At 33.1% G+C, this 22,621-nt stretch overlaps 1 protein-coding gene across 4 annotated transcripts in view; it reads left to right on the forward strand.

The window, feature by feature from the left end:
• Elk (Eag-like K[+] channel) overlaps positions 1 to 22,621 on the forward strand; it is a 1,090,653-nt gene that overhangs the window by 693,826 nt on the left and 374,206 nt on the right. Inside the window, exon 1 of one of the 4 annotated variants that reach the window (XM_072525787.1) lies at positions 17,821 to 18,126. The exons of the other annotated variants lie outside the window; for them this stretch is intronic. Coding sequence (XP_072381888.1) covers positions 18,019 to 18,126 — 108 coding nt within the window. The 5' untranslated portion in view covers positions 17,821 to 18,018. Of the gene's footprint in view, positions 1 to 17,820; positions 18,127 to 22,621 lie in introns of those variants that run through there. 4 annotated transcript variants of the gene reach the window in all.

Below are 22,621 nucleotides of genomic sequence, written 5' to 3' on the forward strand. Positions count from 1 at the left end.
TTAGCACTACTAAATTAAACGTTGCCGATTTTTGCCATTTTTATGATTTTTCTGAGATCATCAAAATGTATCACTTTTCCATGAACCGATCACTATGGAATTTTCATTGTTAAAGATCAGTCTTCAAAACCTATCGCATGAAATTTCGGTTTCAATTTTTGGCAACAAATGTGATGCATTTAAAATATGCGTAAAAAACACCAAATTTAAATTTCACAATACAAACGATTTTATGTCACTGAAAAGACGGCATTTGGTAAAATTTATAGCTGAAGTGGTGTAGTTTAGAAAAAAAAGTACTTTGTGTAATAGGAAAAAAACTGCTTTAAATATTTTAGATCGTTTGTAATGTGAAAGTTCAAATTCGGCATTTTTAGGCATATCTAAAATGCCTCGCAATTGTTGCCAAAAACCAAAACCGAAATTTTATGCCAGAGGTCTTGAAGATTGGGTTTTAAAAATGAAAATTTCATATTAACCGGTTAATGGAAAAGTGATCCATTTTAGTATGCAGTAGAACCGTAAAAAATAAAGCTATATTTATAATAAGGCAAGTGCAAGAGAAATCATTAGAATACAATAAACTGACATATCTGACTGACATGTTTTGTAGAATTTAAGAAGGCATTTGATCGGGTCGAATAAATGGATTTTATTCACTTATTGTACGCAAGACAGATACCTCTAGGAATAATCAAAACGATCGAAAATATCTACCAAAACAACAAAATAAAAGTAAAAGTAGAAGAAAGACTAACTGATTCTATTGAAACTGGTAATGGAATAAGACTGGGAGATTTTAGGGGACTGGGAAAGTAATTTATTGTTCAACCTGATTATGGATGAAATAAAAAAAATAAGAATTAAAAGGATACCAAATGAGAGAAAAACAGCTTAAAATAATCTGCTATGTAGACGACGCAATAGTACTCTCTCAGAGTGGAGATGATGTGCATCGTATGATGCATAAATTTAAATATAATCGCCAGAAAATCTAACACATTAATTTGCCCAAAAAGACAAAATGCATGGTTATTACTAAAGCTCGGATTTATAGGCAACAAAATTGAAGAAAAAGGCGCCTATATAGGTAAAGATTTTTATTAAAAAAGGCAGAAATATTAACATTTAGGCAAAATATAGGCAATAAAGGAATATAACTTATTATTTATTGTACAAAGTGAATTAACGTAATATTAACTTAAGGTAGGTATATTTACACATCATAATCATAACATTAGTATAAATAAACTAGTAACTAAATAACTGTAAATTAATAATTAAACATTGTAACCACTTAAAATTTTATCATTAATAGAAACAACTAAATGTTTTTCAATATTTTCGGTCTTAAAACTATGTCTTCGATCACATAAAATTAATTTATACGTTGAAAACGAACGTTCGACATCGACAGATGTAATTGGAGCATATTTCATAGCGGATAATAAATCTGGCATAATTTGAAATTCCTCGGAAAATGTCCCATTCAAAACTTAAGCAACATTAGATAAAAACGAAAAACCTTCATTCTTGTCGAAAACATATTTCATTTTTTTTTTTAATTAATTGACCGTTACTTCCAGGTGCCGATTTAATTTTTGTCTTTAAATTATCTATTAATTTTACTGACCCACATAAATTTATCTCTTGTTTTTCTAATAAGGTAATTGTGGTAACTATTAATTTATAATTGTCATTGATATAAGCGAGTTCCTTTTTCAATTTGGGATTTTTTAATATTTTTTTTGCTTCTCGAATGGCTTCGGAAATATCATCATCAAATTCTGACATAACTAATTCTATTTCATTGCAGTGTCAAAGTAAAAAAAACTGCTTCGAGCTAGGTTCCCCACCTTGTAATTACTGGTTTAGGTGGCAAAGGGACATCGGGAAGTCTTTCTTTATATATTTGCACCCTCAACGGAGCTTTTACAAAAACTTTTTTCATAAAATTTATAAAACTATTTATCAACGGAAACAGATTTCTTATTTCTTCAGCAATTCTATTTACTTCGTGGGCTACACAAGTGCAATGAACTAAATTAGGATAAAAAAATCTTTAAATTAACAGCAGCTTTTAACATTTATGCCGCAACATCTGAAAGCATTAAAACTATTTTATTCACTGGTATAGCGTTGGGTAAAAAGAGGTTTGTTAAACTATCTTGTATAAATCGACTTATTGTTAAATTGTTTGTTTTTTCCAATTCTTTAACGGCAACTAAATAAGGTTTTCTCGCAAAATGTTCGTTCAAAATTCCAATCATTAAATTAGCTATATACCTGCCGCATACATCTGTCGTTTCATCCACGATAATATACAAAAAATTGCCCTCTAACTCCCGCTTAATTTTTGAAATACATTCTACATAACATTTTTCCAAAGTATATTTTCTAAATGTACTCTCGTCCGGTAAGGATTTATTAAGATATTTTTCGAAAAAGCATTTAAAACTAGGGATATTAACTTTATAGAGGAATGTTGGATGCAATCATCATCTGGCATAAATCAAATTTAAATGCGTCTTCCTCCTTTTTTTTTTGAACTTCTTAAACTATCCCGCAGAGATATTTGGGCTAACTTAGAGGAATTTAATTTTTCCAAATTACGTTTATGAAGTGGGATTCCACAATGCTGGTCAATAAAGTACTTTTTTTTACTTGAAATCTGAGAATTAAAAAAAAATAATTAGAATTCCAATACCGCTTTAGAATTTAGTTATGTTGTGGGACGAGAAAAAAAAGAGAAAAAATAAAACTTACCGATTTGCCGCATGGTTTACAAAATGCTCCATCTCCTTCTAGAGAAAGTTCCGAATAATATGCGATCCATAGCCTTAATTTAGATGTCATTTTTTTACACAAATATCTAAAAGGTTTTAAAACGTGTTCTTTGCTTTTCGGTATACGCAACAAAACTAAACTAGGATATAGCAATTTATGACTAACCTCTGATACAGTAACCGACTGTTCAACTGATAATAAACTAATAAAGCTTAGGGATTTCCAAATAGTTAACCCTAAAGTCTCGATCAGGTACATTTTCCTAGAAATCTGTTATATAAACAAACCATTGATATTTTATTATTGACCCAAAATGTTATTATAGAATGGTTTAGTAATAGAATAATATCATGGGTAGTACCATGAAATTTTAAAAAAGGCAGAAATAGGCGGAATTTACGAAAAAAGACAAAACGTGCAAAAAACAATTATAATAGGCAAAATAGGCAAGAACGGCATTTTGCCTATAATCCGAGCTTTAGTTATTACAACTTTACTAAGATGTAAATTGGAACTGCAAGGTCAAATAACAGAACAAGTGATGGAGTTTAAATCTCTGGGCATGACAATATTTAGCTACGGAAAGCCCGAAAGAGAAATGGAAGATAAAGCGAATAAAACAAACAGAGACGCAGGCTGCCTAAATGAAGCAATATGGAAAAATAGAAATATCAGGAAATAAATGAAAGGCAAAGTTACAAAACAGTCATCAGACTAATAATGACATAAGCGGCAGAAACACGACCTGACACAACGAGGACAAAAAGGTTGTTAGAAACAGCAGAGATGAAAAAAGACACAAAAAAAACAAAAAGGAACATAAATAGAAACAACAAAAATAAAAATTCCTAAAAAAATTTATAGCAAAACACTATGGGACAGAGCTAGAAGTACAGATATATGACGTAGATGTAAGGTGGAGGACACCAAGAACTAGGTAAGAAATGAACGAGTAGAATGGAACGATCATATAAGCCGATTGATAACAAATATAGTAGTAAAGACGGCAAGAGACGGTTTCTCAGTAGAAAGACGATCAGTAGGAAGACCACGTAAACAGATTTTTAAACACATATTTAAAAATAGACAGATTAATTTTTATATAAAAAAAAGAACAGAATGAAACGAAACATATTCTTAGAATAAGCCTAGATAAGTCATTATTTGTAAGAAGTAGAATTATCAAATTGTTAACCGTTGACGATATGTAATTATCAAAATAAAGATTTGATTAAACTATTTTATTAGGGACGGTTTAAGGTGCAATGTCATCCATTATCCATTGCACATATACATAATCTGTCTATAATTTCCCCAAATTTCAAAATTTGCCAAAATGAAAAGTGTGCGCTGGCTGTTGGTACGCTGAAGAGATGAGTCACTAGCGAGTGTTATTGTTCCAGCCACTATACTTCTACTGGCCGCCTCCCCACCCACTTCCCCCGCGTCAGTTTGAGTCATCAAAGCTAGCTGTTCGGATCGTCACACTGTAAGCTCTTACAAGTTCATTCATGTCTTCTCTTTGTGTAGTTTCTACGTAACTTAAAGTAAATATGAGTTTAAGACGTAAACGAGTTGTGTTTTCTTTAAAAATAAAATTAGGTGCTTTAAAACGCTTGGATAAGGGTGTGTTTTGTATAAAACTTAAAAGGTCGCTGGTTAAATGATATTAGATAAATAATTATAAAGTAAAATTGCAATATTTTGTTTGTAAATAAATTAGCGAAAAATAGCAAATACAACTGTCAGTAAATTACGAAATTAACTGGTCTTACTCATTATTGTTGTCTGTACAAAGAATATAGACTTACCTTTTGAAATATTGATGTATTCGCAACAGGCTGAAGATTGGGTAGCGGTGCATCACGACGCCCGGGACGCCGGCCGAGGCTAATAGAGCCAAAAAACTTGGTGTGTTTCGTTTGCTGTCTTGGGATGAAGTGTTTTTGAACTTTGGAGTGGTGTCTTGAGATCGTCAGGTCAGAAAACCACCCTATGGCCACGCTTCGAAGCGGTTGTTAGCAAGAGGGTATGCCAATAAATCACTCTATTGTATTGCGATCTTAAGTGGCGATAATTTAATAATTTAAGCTAATTGTGACCGTAATACAAAACCCCTCACTTGTATGTATTGGCGACACAAAAATAACAAAGGAAGTCAAATTCTCCGTACTTAAAACATAATAAATGAGAAGCCAGTTTAGCAATTTTACGAAATAACAGGAAGCAATATATTTTACCAAAGTCGTTAAAATACAGCATTGAATTAGATCACATTACAGTACCGTAACAGAAAAATATTTAATGTAAAAATATGAAAGAAATAGTACATACTTTTTCAAACAGGGTGAGTCAGTAAAAAAGGTGGCTGCTGACCTAGGGGTTCGAGAAGTGACTGTAGGAGATTAGACTGTGGGTAAACAAAAATATATTGAACAATGGGTTAATAAAAGTTTGAGTGGTGGAAGTGATTTGTTGCGGAAAACTATGAAAGAGGAGAATACGAACAGACTTCTGAAGCCTTATTTTTTTAATCTCTGAGAGTTGGGAAGTCCAATTAGTGGCCCTATGCTTCAAGCTAAGGCTGTTGTGTTTCACAACAGTTGGTTTAAGGATGGTGAGGAAAATTTTACTGCGAGTGATGGTTGGCTCGACAGATGGAAGAAGAGGTATGGCATTCGACAACTAAACATTTCGGGTGAAAAACTTTCAGCCAATTCTTCTGACATTTAGCCGTTTGCTTTAAAATTGAGAGAATCTCATTTTAGAGCATGGCCTCACGTCAGACCAAGTCTTCAATTGTGACGAAACTGGTCTTAATTTTAGAATGTTTCCAACCAAAACACTGATAGCTCAAAGTGAAAAAACTGCACATAGATACAAAAAAAAGGAAAGAACGAGTAAGTCTTTTGATCTCTAGTAACTCTTCTGGATCTTTAAAATTAGGACCTCTACTTATTGAAAAATCGAAGAGTCCAAGGGCTTTTAAAAATATTTAAGTAAATTGCGTACCCACCATGTACAGGAATCAACGTAGTGCGTGGATAGATTGCCAAATTTTTAAAGATTGGTTTTTTTAAGAGTTTGTTTGCGTTGTTAAGGCCTACTTAAAAAAGAAAAACCTACAAAGAAAAGCTATTTTTCGTTTGAACAACGCGCCATCTCATCCAGATGCAAGTGTATTGACTATAGGTGACATTAAAGCTGTTTTTTTGCCACCAAATGTCAAATCTTTCGTTCAACCTCTGGACCAAGGAGTTTTAGAGCGCATAAAACGAAACTGTCGTCGAAGGCTTCTCCAAGTGTTGTTAACCTGATTGGATGTGGGAATAACTGTGACAGCAGCTCTTAAAAAGATAACCGTTAAGGATGTGTCTTACTGGATAGCTTTAGCGTGGGATGAAAAGTCATGGAGAAAGCTTTTTCAAATTGAGGCGAAAAGTGATTAAAAATATAACAATAACTGTATTGCTGAAATAATAGACCTCGCTAGTCAGTTACCAACGCAACTACCATAAATGATAAAGACGTCAACGAGTAAATTATTCAAGATCAGCAAATGAAACTGACTGATGATGCAATCGCCGATATGGTTATAAACCCATACAATGTTACTGAGGATGACATAATCGAGAAAATCACTCGTTGCGAATAATTTAAGGCGATTAGAGCCGCCCTCGCATACACTGAGTCAACCTTTATCGATGTCCTTCATCTTCAGCATTGGCGCAACATCGCAGCGTCAAAACGAGGCTAGAAGTTGACGCAGAAATTTATCAAAGACTTTTTTAAAACATGAAGATGATCCAGTGCGTAAATGTTTTCCTATCTATATTATTTTAACTCTGTACACATGTTTACATACTTCAATTGTACATATTAAACTAATTACATATGTGATCACTTTTGAATTTTTCCTTTATTTTAAGCAAATACCCGATCTCCAAGTTATCCAAGTTTTGCGGTATCCGAGGTATGCGCGGTCCCAATTGGCTCTGATAATCGCGAGTCTACTGTACTTTTTTTATTTTAAGTACATTCACAGTCCAAATTTTGAATTTAGAAACTTTAGATATTTCTTTTTGTTTTGTTTATTGTTTTTGATTTATTGAAATTTTATTTTGGACTGAAAAAGTACTAACGAAATATTTGGAAATATTAAGGCAAAGACTTTTGTTGATGCATATAAGCTGCATATCTTTGTATTAATTATCCATTTTATCTTTTAAACCACTCTACTAAAATAATTAAATAATTCTTCGTGTATTCAAATAATTAATTAATATCTTGCTGGTTCTTATGAAAGTAAACATTGGATCCCTGATCCACACAGGAAGGAATCGCAGGCCGCTCACTTAATTCCATATACATTTTAATTAATCTTCTGATTTCCCGTTTGCCAATCATTTACGTCTGAGTTCACAAATATAAATTGAAATTGAGTTTGCTTATCGCCATACCAGGTTGTTCGATTAAGGGAATAACAGGATATATTAAACCGACATAAATGTTTATGAGCAATAAATACAATCTTTTCTAATCTTGAATATATTGCCTGTGTCAGTTCATTTCTAATAGGTCAGAAGAAATAAGAATAAGACTTACTCACAATCAATTTATTTTATCACCAACGACCGGTTTTGCATACTATAATTTGCTATGCACCTTCAGGTCAACGGTACATGGTAAACTAAATGCTGAAAATATAATAATCGTTATTGGGGTGCTGTCTGGTACAGAATATATTACAATTATCCAATATTATCTGTGTGTGATTATTAAATATAAATTTAAATTGAATAAATAAAATTTAGTGAAAAATGGTTTAGTAAAACTGAAATTAAATAAATATTACTTACATGCCGATACAAGGATTATTATTAAATTTTTGAGAAAATATGGTAAACTGCTGACTGGTGATTATCGGTTTTACTGCAACTATTTAACGAGTAAAGGGATAGTTCTTGAGAGGAATTGATCTTAATAACTAGGCTAGAAATGTAAGTATTATGTAAATTGTTTGTTGAAAATTAAATGTAATGTTATATTATTTAAAAGTTATTAAGTTTGGGTGTGCAATTACTTCAACTTATAATTATCAAGTTGAAAACTATCAATTTTACATAGTGTTCTTATTATTATATTATGATCTTATATATTCTAGTACTATTCCTGGTTGTTTTAGAATTTAGTTAATTTTTGGAACCTTTTTAAAGAATATAGGTATCAACAAGGCTCAAACTCTCTCTCTTTTCACAATAAATATTTAAATTTGAAAACTTTTACACTTACCATTACAGATAGTTCATACACACCGATATTAATTGTTATAGACAAATATTGACTTATAAGTTTGAAATTGTATAGTTTGTTTCACGAAAAATGGTTGCTTAATGTGCTTAATGGTTACCTGAGTTGATCCTATTGTGTATACAAGAGTCTCTCAATAAACTACCGAAGTACACAGAGTCGTACTTCAGAAAGTTTGTTATTTAATATATTTCATTGGTAGCTGTGTAATACACGATTATAAAAATTTATTAAATTATTTCATATAGTATTTTCAGGTTGTTCAAGTAAAAATACTTGATAATTGAACCATTTTTAACATGAAGAAAGTAGTTTTTTTGTTCTACGTGAATAATTGTAGTATATGGATCTAAATTCAGAAAGGTACTTTCATTCACACTTTTTACAGGCTTAGGATTGTCAGCAAAAAACTGGCGTGTTTAAAAGTTTTTGCTCTTCCTAATCGGATATCGTTAAAAATGTACAGTAATAATAGTTCTATTTACAGTATATACATACAAACGAATACATAATGTACAAAAAATAGATGAATTGAAAAAAAAAATATAGAAAAATATATACAAGTTAATATTTACAAAAAAAATACCCAAAATAACCAAAATATATTTATGAATTCCTAAATACCTAATTCTTTTTTGCTGTCGCTATCCTCTTCAAGATTAATAATAATTGGTTTAATTATGTGATTCAAAGTAACATATGAATGTTCTACGTTCATTACATGGCGTACTGAATTTTTCCAACTTTCTGGGGAGATATCATCAACACATTTCCTTATTAATTCGACTACACTACCACTTAAACAAATTCATTGTGGTCATTAAAAGATCAACCATTGATAGTGAAACTCACTGTTAAAATGTTTACAACTTTATGAAATAAAATGTATTCTAATCGTTTTTATAATTTTATACGATTTTTTAATTGTTTTTATATTACCAGGAATTTATTATACAAACAAGATAACGACACTCCACAGTAGCTTCAATTTTACCTGAATCCTTACCTGCCCAACTAATGTTGACTACTTGCGGTCGAATTTTATTGCAATCATTAAGCACTTAACCATTTTTCGTGAAATAAACTATACATCTGATATTTTTAGTTTCTGATACAATCCTTTTTGATTGTTACAATAAATTCATTTAATTTGTGTAAAAATTTGCCAATATTTTTCATAAATTAAATTACAATATCTATTTAAATAAATGTTTACTTCACATCAAATAGTTGTTATTTATGTTTACTTCACATCATATAGTTGGTTAACCTTATTTACCGTACTAATAAAAGAGAAGAAGAACTGTCAAACTTTAACCTACTACATCAATTATGTCAATTTTACCTCCCAAAATTGATTAGACAACAAAAAACAAAAAACTATTCCTGCATACAAGTGATGTATTGCTACAAAGCCCTGTTTTGTCTTTTTGATTGTGTTCTGTTTGTCCTTAAGTGTTTTTAATTTTAATTAACATTACAATAATTTCTTTTCTGCTCAAATACAGACCAAAATTGATAATTTTCAATAACTTGATAATTACAAGTAGGAGTAATTGCACATCCAAACTTACATCAAACATAAAACATCTATCTTATTCTACATTGTTATTGTGCTGACTGTTCTAAATAAATAATTTCAATAAATAATATTCCAAGTTAAGTTACTAGTCCAACAGTTGCAGTAAAACCAGTAAAAAAAAATGATCACCTATCATCACTTTACCATAACGTATTTTTAAACTCTGTTTTCTCAAACATTTAATAATAATCCTAGGCAGTCAAAATTAATTTAATTTCAATTTAACTAATTCATTTTTTACTTAATTTTGTTTAATTAATTTAAATTTATATTTAATAATCTCACACATATAATATTGGCATAATTGCTGTATATTTTATAATTAATTTATAATTACTTGTATACCAGACAGTACCCTAATACGGGTTTTTATATGTTCAGCATTTAGTTTACCATGTGTCATTTAGCAAATTATAGTATGCGAAACCAGTCGTTGGTGGTAGAATAAATTAATTGTGAGTAAGTCTTATTCTTATTTCTCTTTACAATAATTTCTATTTTGATTTCTTCTTCTTTAGGTGCCGTCTTCTTAGCGAAGGTTGGCGATTACCTCTGCAAAGTCTTCCCTATTTTGGGCTTTCCTTATTAAACTTTGAAAGTCTAATCCTGTCCAATCTTTGATGTTGCGCAGTCAGGTCATTTGTCGTCTACCCGGGCCGCGTCTACCTTCTATTTTCCCTTCTATAATAAGCTGAAGGAAGTTATCCCTGTCGTGTCTAAATATGTGTCCAAGATAAGACGTTTTACGCTTCTTAACAATTTCTGTGAGTTCACGTTCTTTATTCATACGCCTTAAAACTTCTTCATTTCTAACGCGGTCGGTCCATGGAATTTTCAGCATACGACGAAATACCCACATCTCAAAGCTCTCTAAACGTCGTAACGAGCTGACTGTTAACGTCCAAGCTTCCACGCCGTGTAATAGTACACTATATACATAACACTTTATCACGCGGTATCGTAGGGACAAATCAAGATTACGGGTAGTGAGTAACTGTCGCATCTTTAAGAAGGTGTTTCTTACCTGTTCTATTCTACATTTAACCTCTTGTTCTTGGTCTAAGGTTTCATGTATCCAACAGCCTAGATACTTAAACTTTTTCACTTGTTCAACTAGATTGTTCTTGACTAGTATGTTTATAACTGGTGTGTGTTTTTTTGAAATTACCATTGTTTTGTTTTTTTTACATTCACCTTAAGGCCGTATAGTTCTCCTTCTCGCACTACTTTGGTTAACAGAATTTGTAGTTCTTCTTCACTGCCAGCAATCAGTACTGTATCATCGGCATACCTGATATTGTTCACGATTTTTCCATTGACTTTTATTCCTTCTTGCGCTTCATGTAGACCATGTGCAAATATGTCCTCTGAGTACAAGTTAAATAATAATGGTGAGAGTATACAACCTTGTCTAACTCCTCTTTGGATGTTTACGGTTTCAGTATTACCCATTTCAGTTCTAAAAGAGGCGTTTTGGTTCCAGTAGAGTTCACGTATTGTATTAATCGTTTGGATCCAGGTTATTTTTTTGCAAGCATTCTATTAGCTGATCGTGTTTGACTTTGTCAAAAGCCTTTTCATAATCTATAAAGCACAAGTAGACATCTTTTTGTTGATCCCGACACTTTTGCATGAGAACAATGAAACTGAACAAAGCTTCTCGAGTTCCCATACCGTTTCGAAAGCCAACCAAATTGTTCCGGACCCATATCTTCTTCGCATTTTTTGTAAATTCTGTTATGGATAATTTTTAGAAATAGCTTCAGAATATGGGGCATGAGAATTATTAATCGAAAGTCGTTACATTTTTTTGCGTAGTTCGATTTGGGTATAGGCATAAACGTAGACGTTAACCAATCTTGTGGAATTGTACCAGTCTTGTATATACTCTTAAAGAGTCTTGATAATTGTTCTAAATTGTTCTAATTTTGATTTACAAATAGAAAATGCTAAGCAGTCTTAAAGTAGTAAAAATTATATTATAAACCTATAGCAAAAAATTATTCAGATCAGGATATACGCAAAATTAAAGTTCAGGATCTTGTTGGTGGTCCTAACCACGGATATAGGAGGAAGTTTCTTAGGCGAGGATAACCTGCTACAAGAATAGAGCACAAGCCCATCGAAAATTTTTAACTGGTCATTTGACCCTGCAATAATCGCTCATTAATTAATACTACACATAAAAAAACAATAATCAATAAGTTTATCACGTAATTAACACAGGGAAGATCCGTCCAGTGACAAAAATCCTTCGAGATAAATTTCTAATACATATAAATATATACTAATGTATTAAAAAAAAAATATAGTTACAATATACACACACAGTTAGGTATAAAATGATACGAGTATATGTTTATATATTTACAGGTGTAGAAAGGTCTAAGGGATCACGGCGTTTTAGTCTTACTCTCCTCGGCCGCTTCAGTAGGTCTTGGCAAGCGTATTCAGATGGTCCAGTGTCTATTCTAAGTGCCACTGAGTAGGCAACAAAGTGCGAAGAATATCGAACAATCAGCCTAATGAGCCACATGTTGAAACTGTTTCTTAGAGTTATCCATGGAAGAATTTATAAGAAGTGCGGGGAACAAATATCGGACAGACAGTTCGGCTTCATTAACGCAGTGGGTACCAGAGAGGCACTTTTCGGAGTACAGGTACTGATTCAAAGATGCAGGGACGTTAACTACGACGTATACGCGTGCTTGGTCGACTATGAAAAGGCATTTGACAGAGTTCAACATCAAAAGATGATAAACATTTTAAAATAAGCAGACCTGGATGACAAAGACCTCAGAATAATTTCAGAACTATACTGGAATCAGACCGCATACATGAAAATTAACGGAGAAGAAACAGATCACATAAAAATACTACGTGGAGTTAGACAGGGATGTATCCTATCGCCGTTGATATTTAATATGTACTCAGAGAAAATTTTTAACGAGGCTCTTTACGGAATAGACGAAGTCATCCTTCTAAATGGTGAAAGAGTAAACAATGTTAGATATGCCGACGACACCATGATGATAGCAGATAATTTAGATGGACTTCAGAGGCTAATGGACAGATTAAACGAGTACAGTCAACAGTACGGACTAAACATTAATACCCACAAAATGAAACAAATGATTATAAGCAAGGAGGATATAAATGGGGCGCATCTATACATGAATGGGACGCAGATAGAGCGAGTAAAACAGTATTGCTACCTGGGAACTATTATAAACGAACAGTGGAGCAATGTACAGCAAATAAAGTGCCTCATAGGAAAGGCAAGAACTGTCTTTAACAAAATGAGCGCCATCTTCAAAAGTCACAACATATCCCTAGATACAAAAATGAGACATTTGAGATGCTATGTTTTCTCTGTGTTGTTGTACGGGCGGAGGCATGGACGCTTACAGACACCATTATTAAAAAACTTGAAGCATTTGAGATGTAGCTTTATAGAAGAATGCTGAGAATATCATGGACAGCAAGGATCACGAACAAGGAAGTTCTAGAAAAAATGAAGAAGGAACCAGAGATTGTGTTTACGATCAAACGCATAAAATTGCAATATCTGGGACACGATATGAGAAATCAGCACCGTTACTCCCTGCTGCAGTCTAGATTGCAAGGTAAAGTCAAAGGTAAGCGGGGACCCGGTAGAAGGAGAATATCATGGCTGCGGAATTTAAGAACATGGTTTAAGAAAACCTCAACGGAGCTGTTTCGAGCCGCAGCGGGCAAGGTCATGATTGCCAATATGATTTCCAACATCCGAAACTGATAGGAACCAGAAGAAGAGTAGGCAACGGTGTCTTTAATGTTTTGATCTTTGGATGTGCTCGATTGCACATAATTGGGCAGATACCACAGTGCATTGGTAATATGTCTCAAAACTTTAGATTGGAAACGCTGAAGTTTCAGTGACGTACTTATTAGATGCTGTACCCCCTATCTCTAAATCCTAAGTCTAAACTGGCTTTAGAATACATTTATACAGTAATAATTTATTATGAAGACTTAATTTGGATTTTTAGTTTATAAACCAATACATTTTCCTGTATATTAATCCTAGTTGCAGTCGCTTTGTCCAGATGTGCTTTCCCCAATTTAGTCGCCTGTCAAAATGTAGTTCCAAGTATTTCACATCGTTTTTTTTGGGTAGTATGATATTGTTTATATGCACAGATGGTACACTATTTCTGCGTAAAGTAAATGTTATATGTTCTGATTTGCTGTCATTTACTTTAACTCGCCACAGTTTTAACAATTTCTCTAAATAATTTAAATTAATTTGTAAATTTTGACAAACTGTAATAGGAACCGAGATAGAACCACTATTACATTAGTGTCTGCATAGATAGCAATTCTTTTATTTAGTCTTGTGGGAATATCTACTGTATAGAGTTAGTATAAAGTTGGTCCCAATATACTACCATAAGGGACTCCCGATAGAATCGGAGATAAGTTTGGTACTGCTTCATTGTATCTGACCTGGAAGTATCGATTGGTAAGATAGGATCTCAGAAGTGCATACAAAGAATGAGGACTTTATCAAATGCTTGTGAGACATTTAAAAAGGTCGCAGTGCAGTATTCTTTCTTTTCAATTGCTAGTTTGGCAACTCTATGTACCTGCTCAATTGTTGAATGTTGTTTTTAGAATTCCATTAAAATGGCCAACTCATAAACAATATTAGACAGGCAGATGATACAGTGTTGCTGGCAGATAGTGCGCAGGGGCTTCAAAGGATGATTGATAACGCTGTAGAAGCATACAACAAATACGGCCTAAAACTAAATTGCAAGAAGACAAAAATAATGATCATTAGTAAAAACACCAAAATAAACGCCCAAATTACAATAGGCGATACACCGATAGAAAGAGTGAAAAAAATATGCTATTTGGGCTGCAATTATAAGGACACTTCGGATAATAGCTACGAAATAAAAACTCGTATTGAAAATGTCAGAAGCTCTTTCAACAGCCTTAGGATGATTCTCTCCAGCTTATTAAAGTATCAATATACGCATAAGAAATCTTAGATGTTACATCTTTAGTGTCCTTCTCTATGGAGTAGAAAGCTGGAGCCTTACAGAAGATGCCATAAAACGATTAGAGGCATTTGAAATGTGGTGCTACCGACGTATGTTAAGGGTCTCATATAAACACCACACAAGTAAAATAACTATTCTCCAGAGGCCAAGAAAAGACAAAAAAATTATTAACACCATAAAAAACAGAAAATTGGCTTATTTTGGCCACATCATGCGTAATGATAGATACCGACTTCTACAGTTGATCTAACGTCAACTGATCTATTTCAAGCTGCTGTGAATAGAATAAGATGGGTCAATGTGGTCGCCAACATCTCTAGAAGATAGGCACATTTAAAAGAAGATCCTTTCAAATATCTTAGAGATATTGGGAAGCAAACTGATTGGACGATAGGATGATGGTTCATGTGAATCTTTATTTGGTTTAGGTATTAGAATAATTTGTGCCATTTTCCATTGAACCAGAAAATAGCTTAATTTTAGTACAGCGTTAAATATGTACATAATCAACCGAAATCCTTCTTCAGGTAAGTTTTTGTAGAGTTTTCCCAAAATAAAATCATACTCTGGAGCTTTTTTAATATTGAGATGTTTAACTAAATATTTAATTTCATTCATTTTGATATTTTTTATAGGAGATTACATCTGATAGGGTGCATCTAAGTTCTGGTGAATGAATTTTTCTTCTTCCATTGAGATAGTTCTGGAGTGAGATTGAAAAACTTGGCTGAGATGATTAGCGAATGCTTGTGCTTCCAATCCATCGCAGTGGGACTTTTAAGAAGTTAATTTATGCCTTGATCTTTCTATTTATGTAGTAAAAGCATTTTAAGCAAACGATTAGACCTATTCAGTTAAGTTTTGTCCTTAGATCGGAAAGTTTGCCACTGTTTCCTTAGTTTTCTCTTTTCATTGATTAAGATTTTTCTATGATGTGGAAATGGTGCACAGTTATTACTCTGATTTAGATCCAGAGTTTTTCTCCAAGCTGCCTGTTGAATGATTAATGCAAGGTGATGGACTCCTTTCTAAATATCTTCATTTGTTTTAAGAGGAAGATTTTAATTAATTTCATTTAGAATATTAATTTTAAACAGACTCCAATTTGTTTTGTGATTTAAAAACGTGGAATATTTATTTGTATTATATACATGCTCCATCATATCAATAAATATTGTAAAATGGTCCGACGAAATGTCAAAGAAAAGTTTAATATTTAAAAAGTTGTTACTAATTCCTTTTATGCTAGCAAAATCGATGAGATCGGGTGTTTTATTTCTATCTGTAGACCAGTAGGTCGGTTGTCCAGTAGAAATTGAAGTCAAATTATTGTCATTTAAACTTTTAGTAAGTTCTCTTCCGCGTGTTGTTATCAATATTGAACCCAATCTTGTATGTTTTGCATTAAAATCACCTGCTGCAATAAAGTGATGACCAAGCCCATTGATATAACTAGAGATACTTTAGAAAATAAGGTTCGGTAGTAGTTTTTACTCTGACAACTGGAGTAAATAAGTAATTTATTATCAAATGAAAAATAATTATAAGATAATAATACTAGAATACTTATAAAAAAAAACTAAAAATAACTAACAAACTACTATAACACAACTAAAAAAAGTTTTTAAGATAAAAAATTGCAAACATTTCTACAAAGTTTATATACACAGTACAACTCTTTACAATACTATAATAGGCAATTGTTTTCAAATGAAAAGTAATTATACAATAATATTAATATTTAGTATAATGTTGAAGTCATTAACATTGTTGTCGTCAACAATATAAGTAAATATTATATAAATATAAATATTTAAATTATTGTATTTATATACCTTGTACCAGGTAATTAAATTATAATAATAAACTAATAAGACAAGATAATAACTAGATGACAGAAGAGACAAAAAGAAAACTGGAAGTCTTCGAAAGAAAAGTCCTAAGAAAGATATTTAGACCTATTAACGAAAACGGAATATGGAGATCCAGGTATAACCATGAACTCTACCAACTGTTCAAAGAGACACCGATCTCAGAATTCGTTAAACTTCAGAGACTTCGCTGGGCGGGTCATGTAGTAAGAATGGAGACAGAAAGATTGCCGAAAAGAGCCCTAGATAGTAAAATGCAGGGCGCAAGACCAAAAGGAAGGCGACGGAAAAGATGGGAGGATGAAGTGGCGGCGGACGCGCAAAATTTGTTAGACGTGAGAACCTGGAGAAGATCGGCGCGGGACCGATAAGGTCGGAGGCATGGTTTGAAGGAGGCCAAGGCCCGATTTGGGCTGTAGCGCCATTGAAGAGAGAGAGAGAGAGAGAGAGAGAGAGAGAGAGAGAGAGAGAGAGAGAGAGAGAGAGAGAGAGAATAAACTTATAATTATAATAATATTGGGGTATATATATATATATATATATATATATATATATATATATATATATATATATATATATATATATATATATATATATATGTTACGTATATCACATAATTCAAAACTTTCAAAAACAGAATCTGCACGTTGTTTAACTAACAATATTTTAGGTTAAAAAGCAGACAGTTTGTCAAGAAATTCTTAGCGCATTTTCTAAATATCTTGCGCTTGTGCGGATTTAGAATCCGAAACAAAATTCTCGAACTTCTTGAGGGCATCCCAAACAAATCCCAAACGAATTCATGATGTACAGCGCGAATACAGGACCTCCTGACATACTCCGGAGGGTGTTCAGAGGGAAAAAATTGATCTCCGCATACGCGCAATTTTTTAATGCTTAGGCGCTCCTCCGGTTTAGTCCAGGATATGCTACCCGAATAAAGCTGTATTATCATGGTCGGATGTTTGAATGTCCGCATAGCCAACGAAATGTACTTTTTCTTTATTCATGCCTTCGACGGTACCATCGAACAACGAACACCGTTATTCGGTGACGGTACACGCTGGATGCTATTTAATAGTATCGGTATCGGTGAAGAACGAGGAATATCTCAGCGCCCAGCGGTTAAGAAGGGGAAATGCCAGCTGTGACGTACTTAGACATGGGTAGTTTATTTGATTGTTAAGATGGACCTTAGTTTCTCTTTCGGGCTCGGGCTAAAAGTTAAGGTTATGACTCAAATTGTAGCTATTAGTTGCAGTTTAAAATATGCTAACTGTGACGTACATAAACACGTGGTAGATTATTAGATTTTTAAGATAAACATTAGTTTATCTTTCAGATTTGCGATAAAAGTTTAAGGTTAGAACTGTAGTATTTGCAGATTAAAATTATATATAATTTTTATGAAATTACAATGAAGGACTTTGGCGGAGAAAGTGATGATGCAAATAAATGTGATGTTTCAAGTGGAGCTAGGCATGGTATTACCAAGAAAAGGAAGAAATATGGAACAATGATTTATGTAAGTCAAGTTTGGTTAATAACAAGACCTGGTTGTGAATGTAAAAGAAAAAAGAGTTGGTAAAACGTCCCATAACATGCTAGTTATAGCATTTTAAATAAGTTTAATTTAATAATATCTGTTGATGAATAGCATTCATATTTATGTGGTTCGATCAATGTACAACTTAAAAGTAAATTTAAAATAGACGATAATTATATATGAGACAAGAAAAACAATTAATACAAAGGAACCAGTCCTGACTGAGCTCACTGAGCACAATTAACCTGTGTTTTAGTTACGATCGTAATTTATACAAAAAGTGCAAGGAAATAGTCTGATTTAATTTGTAAAAGTTGTGCATATCAATTTAAAAAGGCAGTAAGTAACCAACGAGATATTATTTTTCACTTAATTATTCCAAATAACAAACATTTTATTGTATATAACAATAATATTATATTAACCAAGAAATTTTCAATCGAGGTTTAAATTAATAAGAACTGGTTCGGGTTCCCATCAGGGGCAGGACCGCACTTACTCTTGCGGATAATAACACCTGTTATTTTAAAACAATTTTACCGAAGGAAGCATGGATAATATAAGTATTGCACAACAACTTGATTCCGAACCATCTCAACATAAAAGAAATATACCAAAAAGCTACTCAGCTGTGACCAATCAATTTAAATTTTCTTCCCAAGAACAAGCACTGGTGTTTAGTGCAATTGAAAATACTCCGCTTCAAGACTACTTTATTCCTCATGGTAATATAATTCAACCAAAAAATATGATTTTCGTCTCTCGCCTTTCCAACAACCGAATTTGCGTGTACCTTGTCAACAAAAATATCCTAGATGAGTTTTTAGATAACCATGGTCAAATCATTATCCGAGGAGAAGTTTTAAGAGCTGATCGGCTTATAACACCTGCTAAAAGAATTGTTATGTCAAACGTATGCCCGACCATTCCACATAATATTCTTAAAAAAGAATTACTTAAAATCGGTCAAATCTTGTATTTCCCATAACATTTCTCGGTTCTCCCTTTTCCCATAAATCGGTGTAAATCTTCCCGATTATAGCCATATCCTAAGCTTTAGACGGCAAGTATATATTAGCCCTCATAATTTAACCATCCCAAGCGCCATAACAATAACATTCGAAAACACAAACTACACAGTATCCTTTTCACAAGATGGGAACGTCTGCTTTAAATGTAAGAAACCAGGACACGTGGTAGCAGCCTTCACCGAACCTACAAATATATCTGAAATACAACAAACTACACTAAGTTCTTCAACTTCTAATATTACAACTATAGCTGATTTGACTGCACAAACTGTAACAGTAACGCTTCCTACGCAATTCTTTTCCTTTACCAGTGAAACTAGCCAACCTTTAATGTCGCTGTCTAACCAAGCTCTACCTCTATTATCACACCAAAGCACCCTTTTACAACATACTGATATATTGACAATTCCATAGAAAACTGTTAAATAAAGTACTGTGATACCGATAGAACAATCACCAATTTAAATGACTTAATACTAAAAAGTGTAGAACTCTACATTCAAAAAACAAAAAAAAATTCACAATCATCATCCAGTACCATGGTGGAATAAGGATTGCGAAGAAGCAATACGGCAAAGTAAAAAAGCTCTAAATAGGTTTAAACGGCACAAAACACAAAAAAGGAAAATAGAATTTAAACGGTTAAAATCTGGAGCCCAATTAATCATAAAAAATAAAAATAAAAGCCTCATGGTCAAAATACGTCTATGAAATAAACAGCTCTACCCCAATGAGCGAAGTTTGGAAAAGGGTAAAGACAATTTCCAGTTTAAAGTATTCTTCACCAATTAACACTTTTAAAATAAAAAATATCACAATCCCTTCTTTACAAGACATTGCTAAAATTTTTACTTTAGACTTTAAACATTCCTCTAGCGAAAACTACGACATTAATTTTAGGGACTACAAGCTAAAGAAAGAACGCACCATCTTGCCTCTAGAAGAATCTCAGGAAAACCCCCTATCTCAACCTCTTACTATTATAGAACAATAACTCCTTACAGGATATGAAAAACTCAAGTCCAGGATCCGACAATATTCCTGTTGTATTCCTAAAGCATTTATCAATCTTAGCAAAACAACATGTACTGCAAATTTTTAATCAAACTTGGCAACAACGACAATTTCCGTCTATATGAGCAAAGGCCACAATTTTGCCCTTTTTAAAATCCAGAAAGCCTCGACTTGATCCAGAATCATACAGACCCATCTCTCTAACATGTGCTATGACTAAATTAATGGAGAAAATAGTCAATGTCCGGCTTATGTGGACACTGGAAAAATCTCATTTCTTCTTACCAGAGCAAAACGGCTTGAGACGTAACCAGTCAGCAGTTGACAATATCGTAGACTTACAAAGTGATGTCCAAGAAGCGTTAGCAATAAATCAAATGTGCATAGCTATTTTCTTCGATCTAAAAAAGCCTTCAATATATGTTGGAGATTCAACGTCATTTAAAAATTGCACGCATCCAATATTAGAGCACACTGCTTGGCCTATATCGAAAATTTCTTAAAAGACTTTTCTTTCCAAGTAGTAATAACGTTTACTTCGATTTTTATACTGCAGAAAACGGTACCCCACAAGACTTAGTACTTAGTCCTACCCTATTCCTAGTTGCCGTAAACAACATATTAGACAAATTACATAAACCTCTCAAAGCCTCTATGCCGACGATTTAGTGGTGTACATTAAAGGAGCACAAAAAGAATCTATGTGCAGAATAGTACAGACATTTTTAACCCAACTAGATGAATGGGCAGACAAAAAATCATCCATTACAACACAGTCCTTTATCTTCACAACAGCATCATTCCCTTTCAAAACTCCGTGAAATTCCTTGGTATGTGGCTGGATCAAAAACTTTCCTGAAAAAAGCACATAAAATACTTGGCGGTAACATGCAACAAAAGACTCAATTTACTTAAAGCTGTGTCAAATTGTTTCTTGGGTTCCGACTTCTCTACACTACTCCTGTATAAAACACTAATTAGATCCAAACTCGATTACGGTTTAATTGTTTATGCTTCCGCAACCAAGAGTACCCTAAAACCGTTAGATACAATCCACAATGCCGCACTTCGGATCAATCTCGGAGCTTTTCACACTTCACCCATAGAAAGCTTATATTCCGAAACTGGAGAAACACACGTTGTGATGACGAGGACAATGATTTAGAGCCAGATATTCATATTGACGATTTTGTTATTGTGAAATACCCTACCAAGAAAACTGTTTGTCATTATACTGGATGTGTTGAAGATGTTATTAACGGTGAATATGTGATTTCCTTCCTTCGTAAAACATTGGGTAATACATTTACATACCCCAAAAAAGAAGATATTGGCACCATATAACAAGATAATATCTAGTGTCATAGGTTCAACGAAACTTTCAGCAAATCAGCTACAGTTTGATTTTTCTCCATATAAAATGTTTTAAATGCTTTTTATAATCCGTAAACTAATTTTCGAAACCAAATTCAGATTTTTGCTTTAATTACGAATTGGTTTCTAGTACTCGTACATAGTAAATCGGAATAAAAAGGAAAAGACAGTTAAGATTTTATTTCATGTATAGTGCGTCTGTGTATCAGCTTATACGTATTTCGAAACCAAATTCATATTTTTGCTTTAATCTGTGCCTTCTAAGAATTGCGAGGCAAAACAGACGTTGATAAAGATGTTATTAGAGACATGGGGAATCTAAAATTTGCATTCCACAACATATCTCCTCAACTAAGCAAAAATCCTTAGCGAATTGGTTTCTAGTACTCGTACAGAGTAAATGCATACAATGACAAATCTTAACTGTCTTTTCCTTTTTATTTCGATTGGCGTGGGGGATAGTCGTTAACTACTAAAAAACTTATAGAAATGCTTGGCAACTAAGCGCGTGTTACTGTGCACAACCACAATATACATTCACTTACACACTGCTTTTAAGGTACTGAAGTCTAGGTAGCGCGGACACCTACGTCATTTAAATCTGTGAGTAGAAATAATGAAGTGTGTGACGTATGTCACCCATGCCACTGCCGGAGGGTAAATTTTATTATTACCTCCACTTTGGCCAAGACAATCTCGAACACCCATTAAACGTTTTGTAACTTTTAATGCTATACTAACTTTGCAACTAAATATTCTTAAGGTTTGTAACAAGAAAGGTTTACACACTGTCACAGCGGATATTGTGTATATCCTGGATGTATTTCTTTGGTAAAAACTGCTACTATATAACCTGAACGGCTCAACAATTTGTTGTTAGCAACAATCATATACGTATATTGTCAAATTTTTGATTTAGAATAATTATCTCGAGACGCTGGGTCTACTAATGCAAAACTAATACACAAAATTGGTCGCTTGGTCTAGTCATGCAAAATCCAGAATAAGAAGGAAGGCTCTTGATCTTTTTAAATATTTCTGGTTAACCATTACTA

This window comes from Diabrotica undecimpunctata, chromosome 3 (assembly GCF_040954645.1).
Source record: "Diabrotica undecimpunctata isolate CICGRU chromosome 3, icDiaUnde3, whole genome shotgun sequence".
Taxonomy (NCBI): domain Eukaryota; kingdom Metazoa; phylum Arthropoda; class Insecta; order Coleoptera; family Chrysomelidae; genus Diabrotica; species Diabrotica undecimpunctata.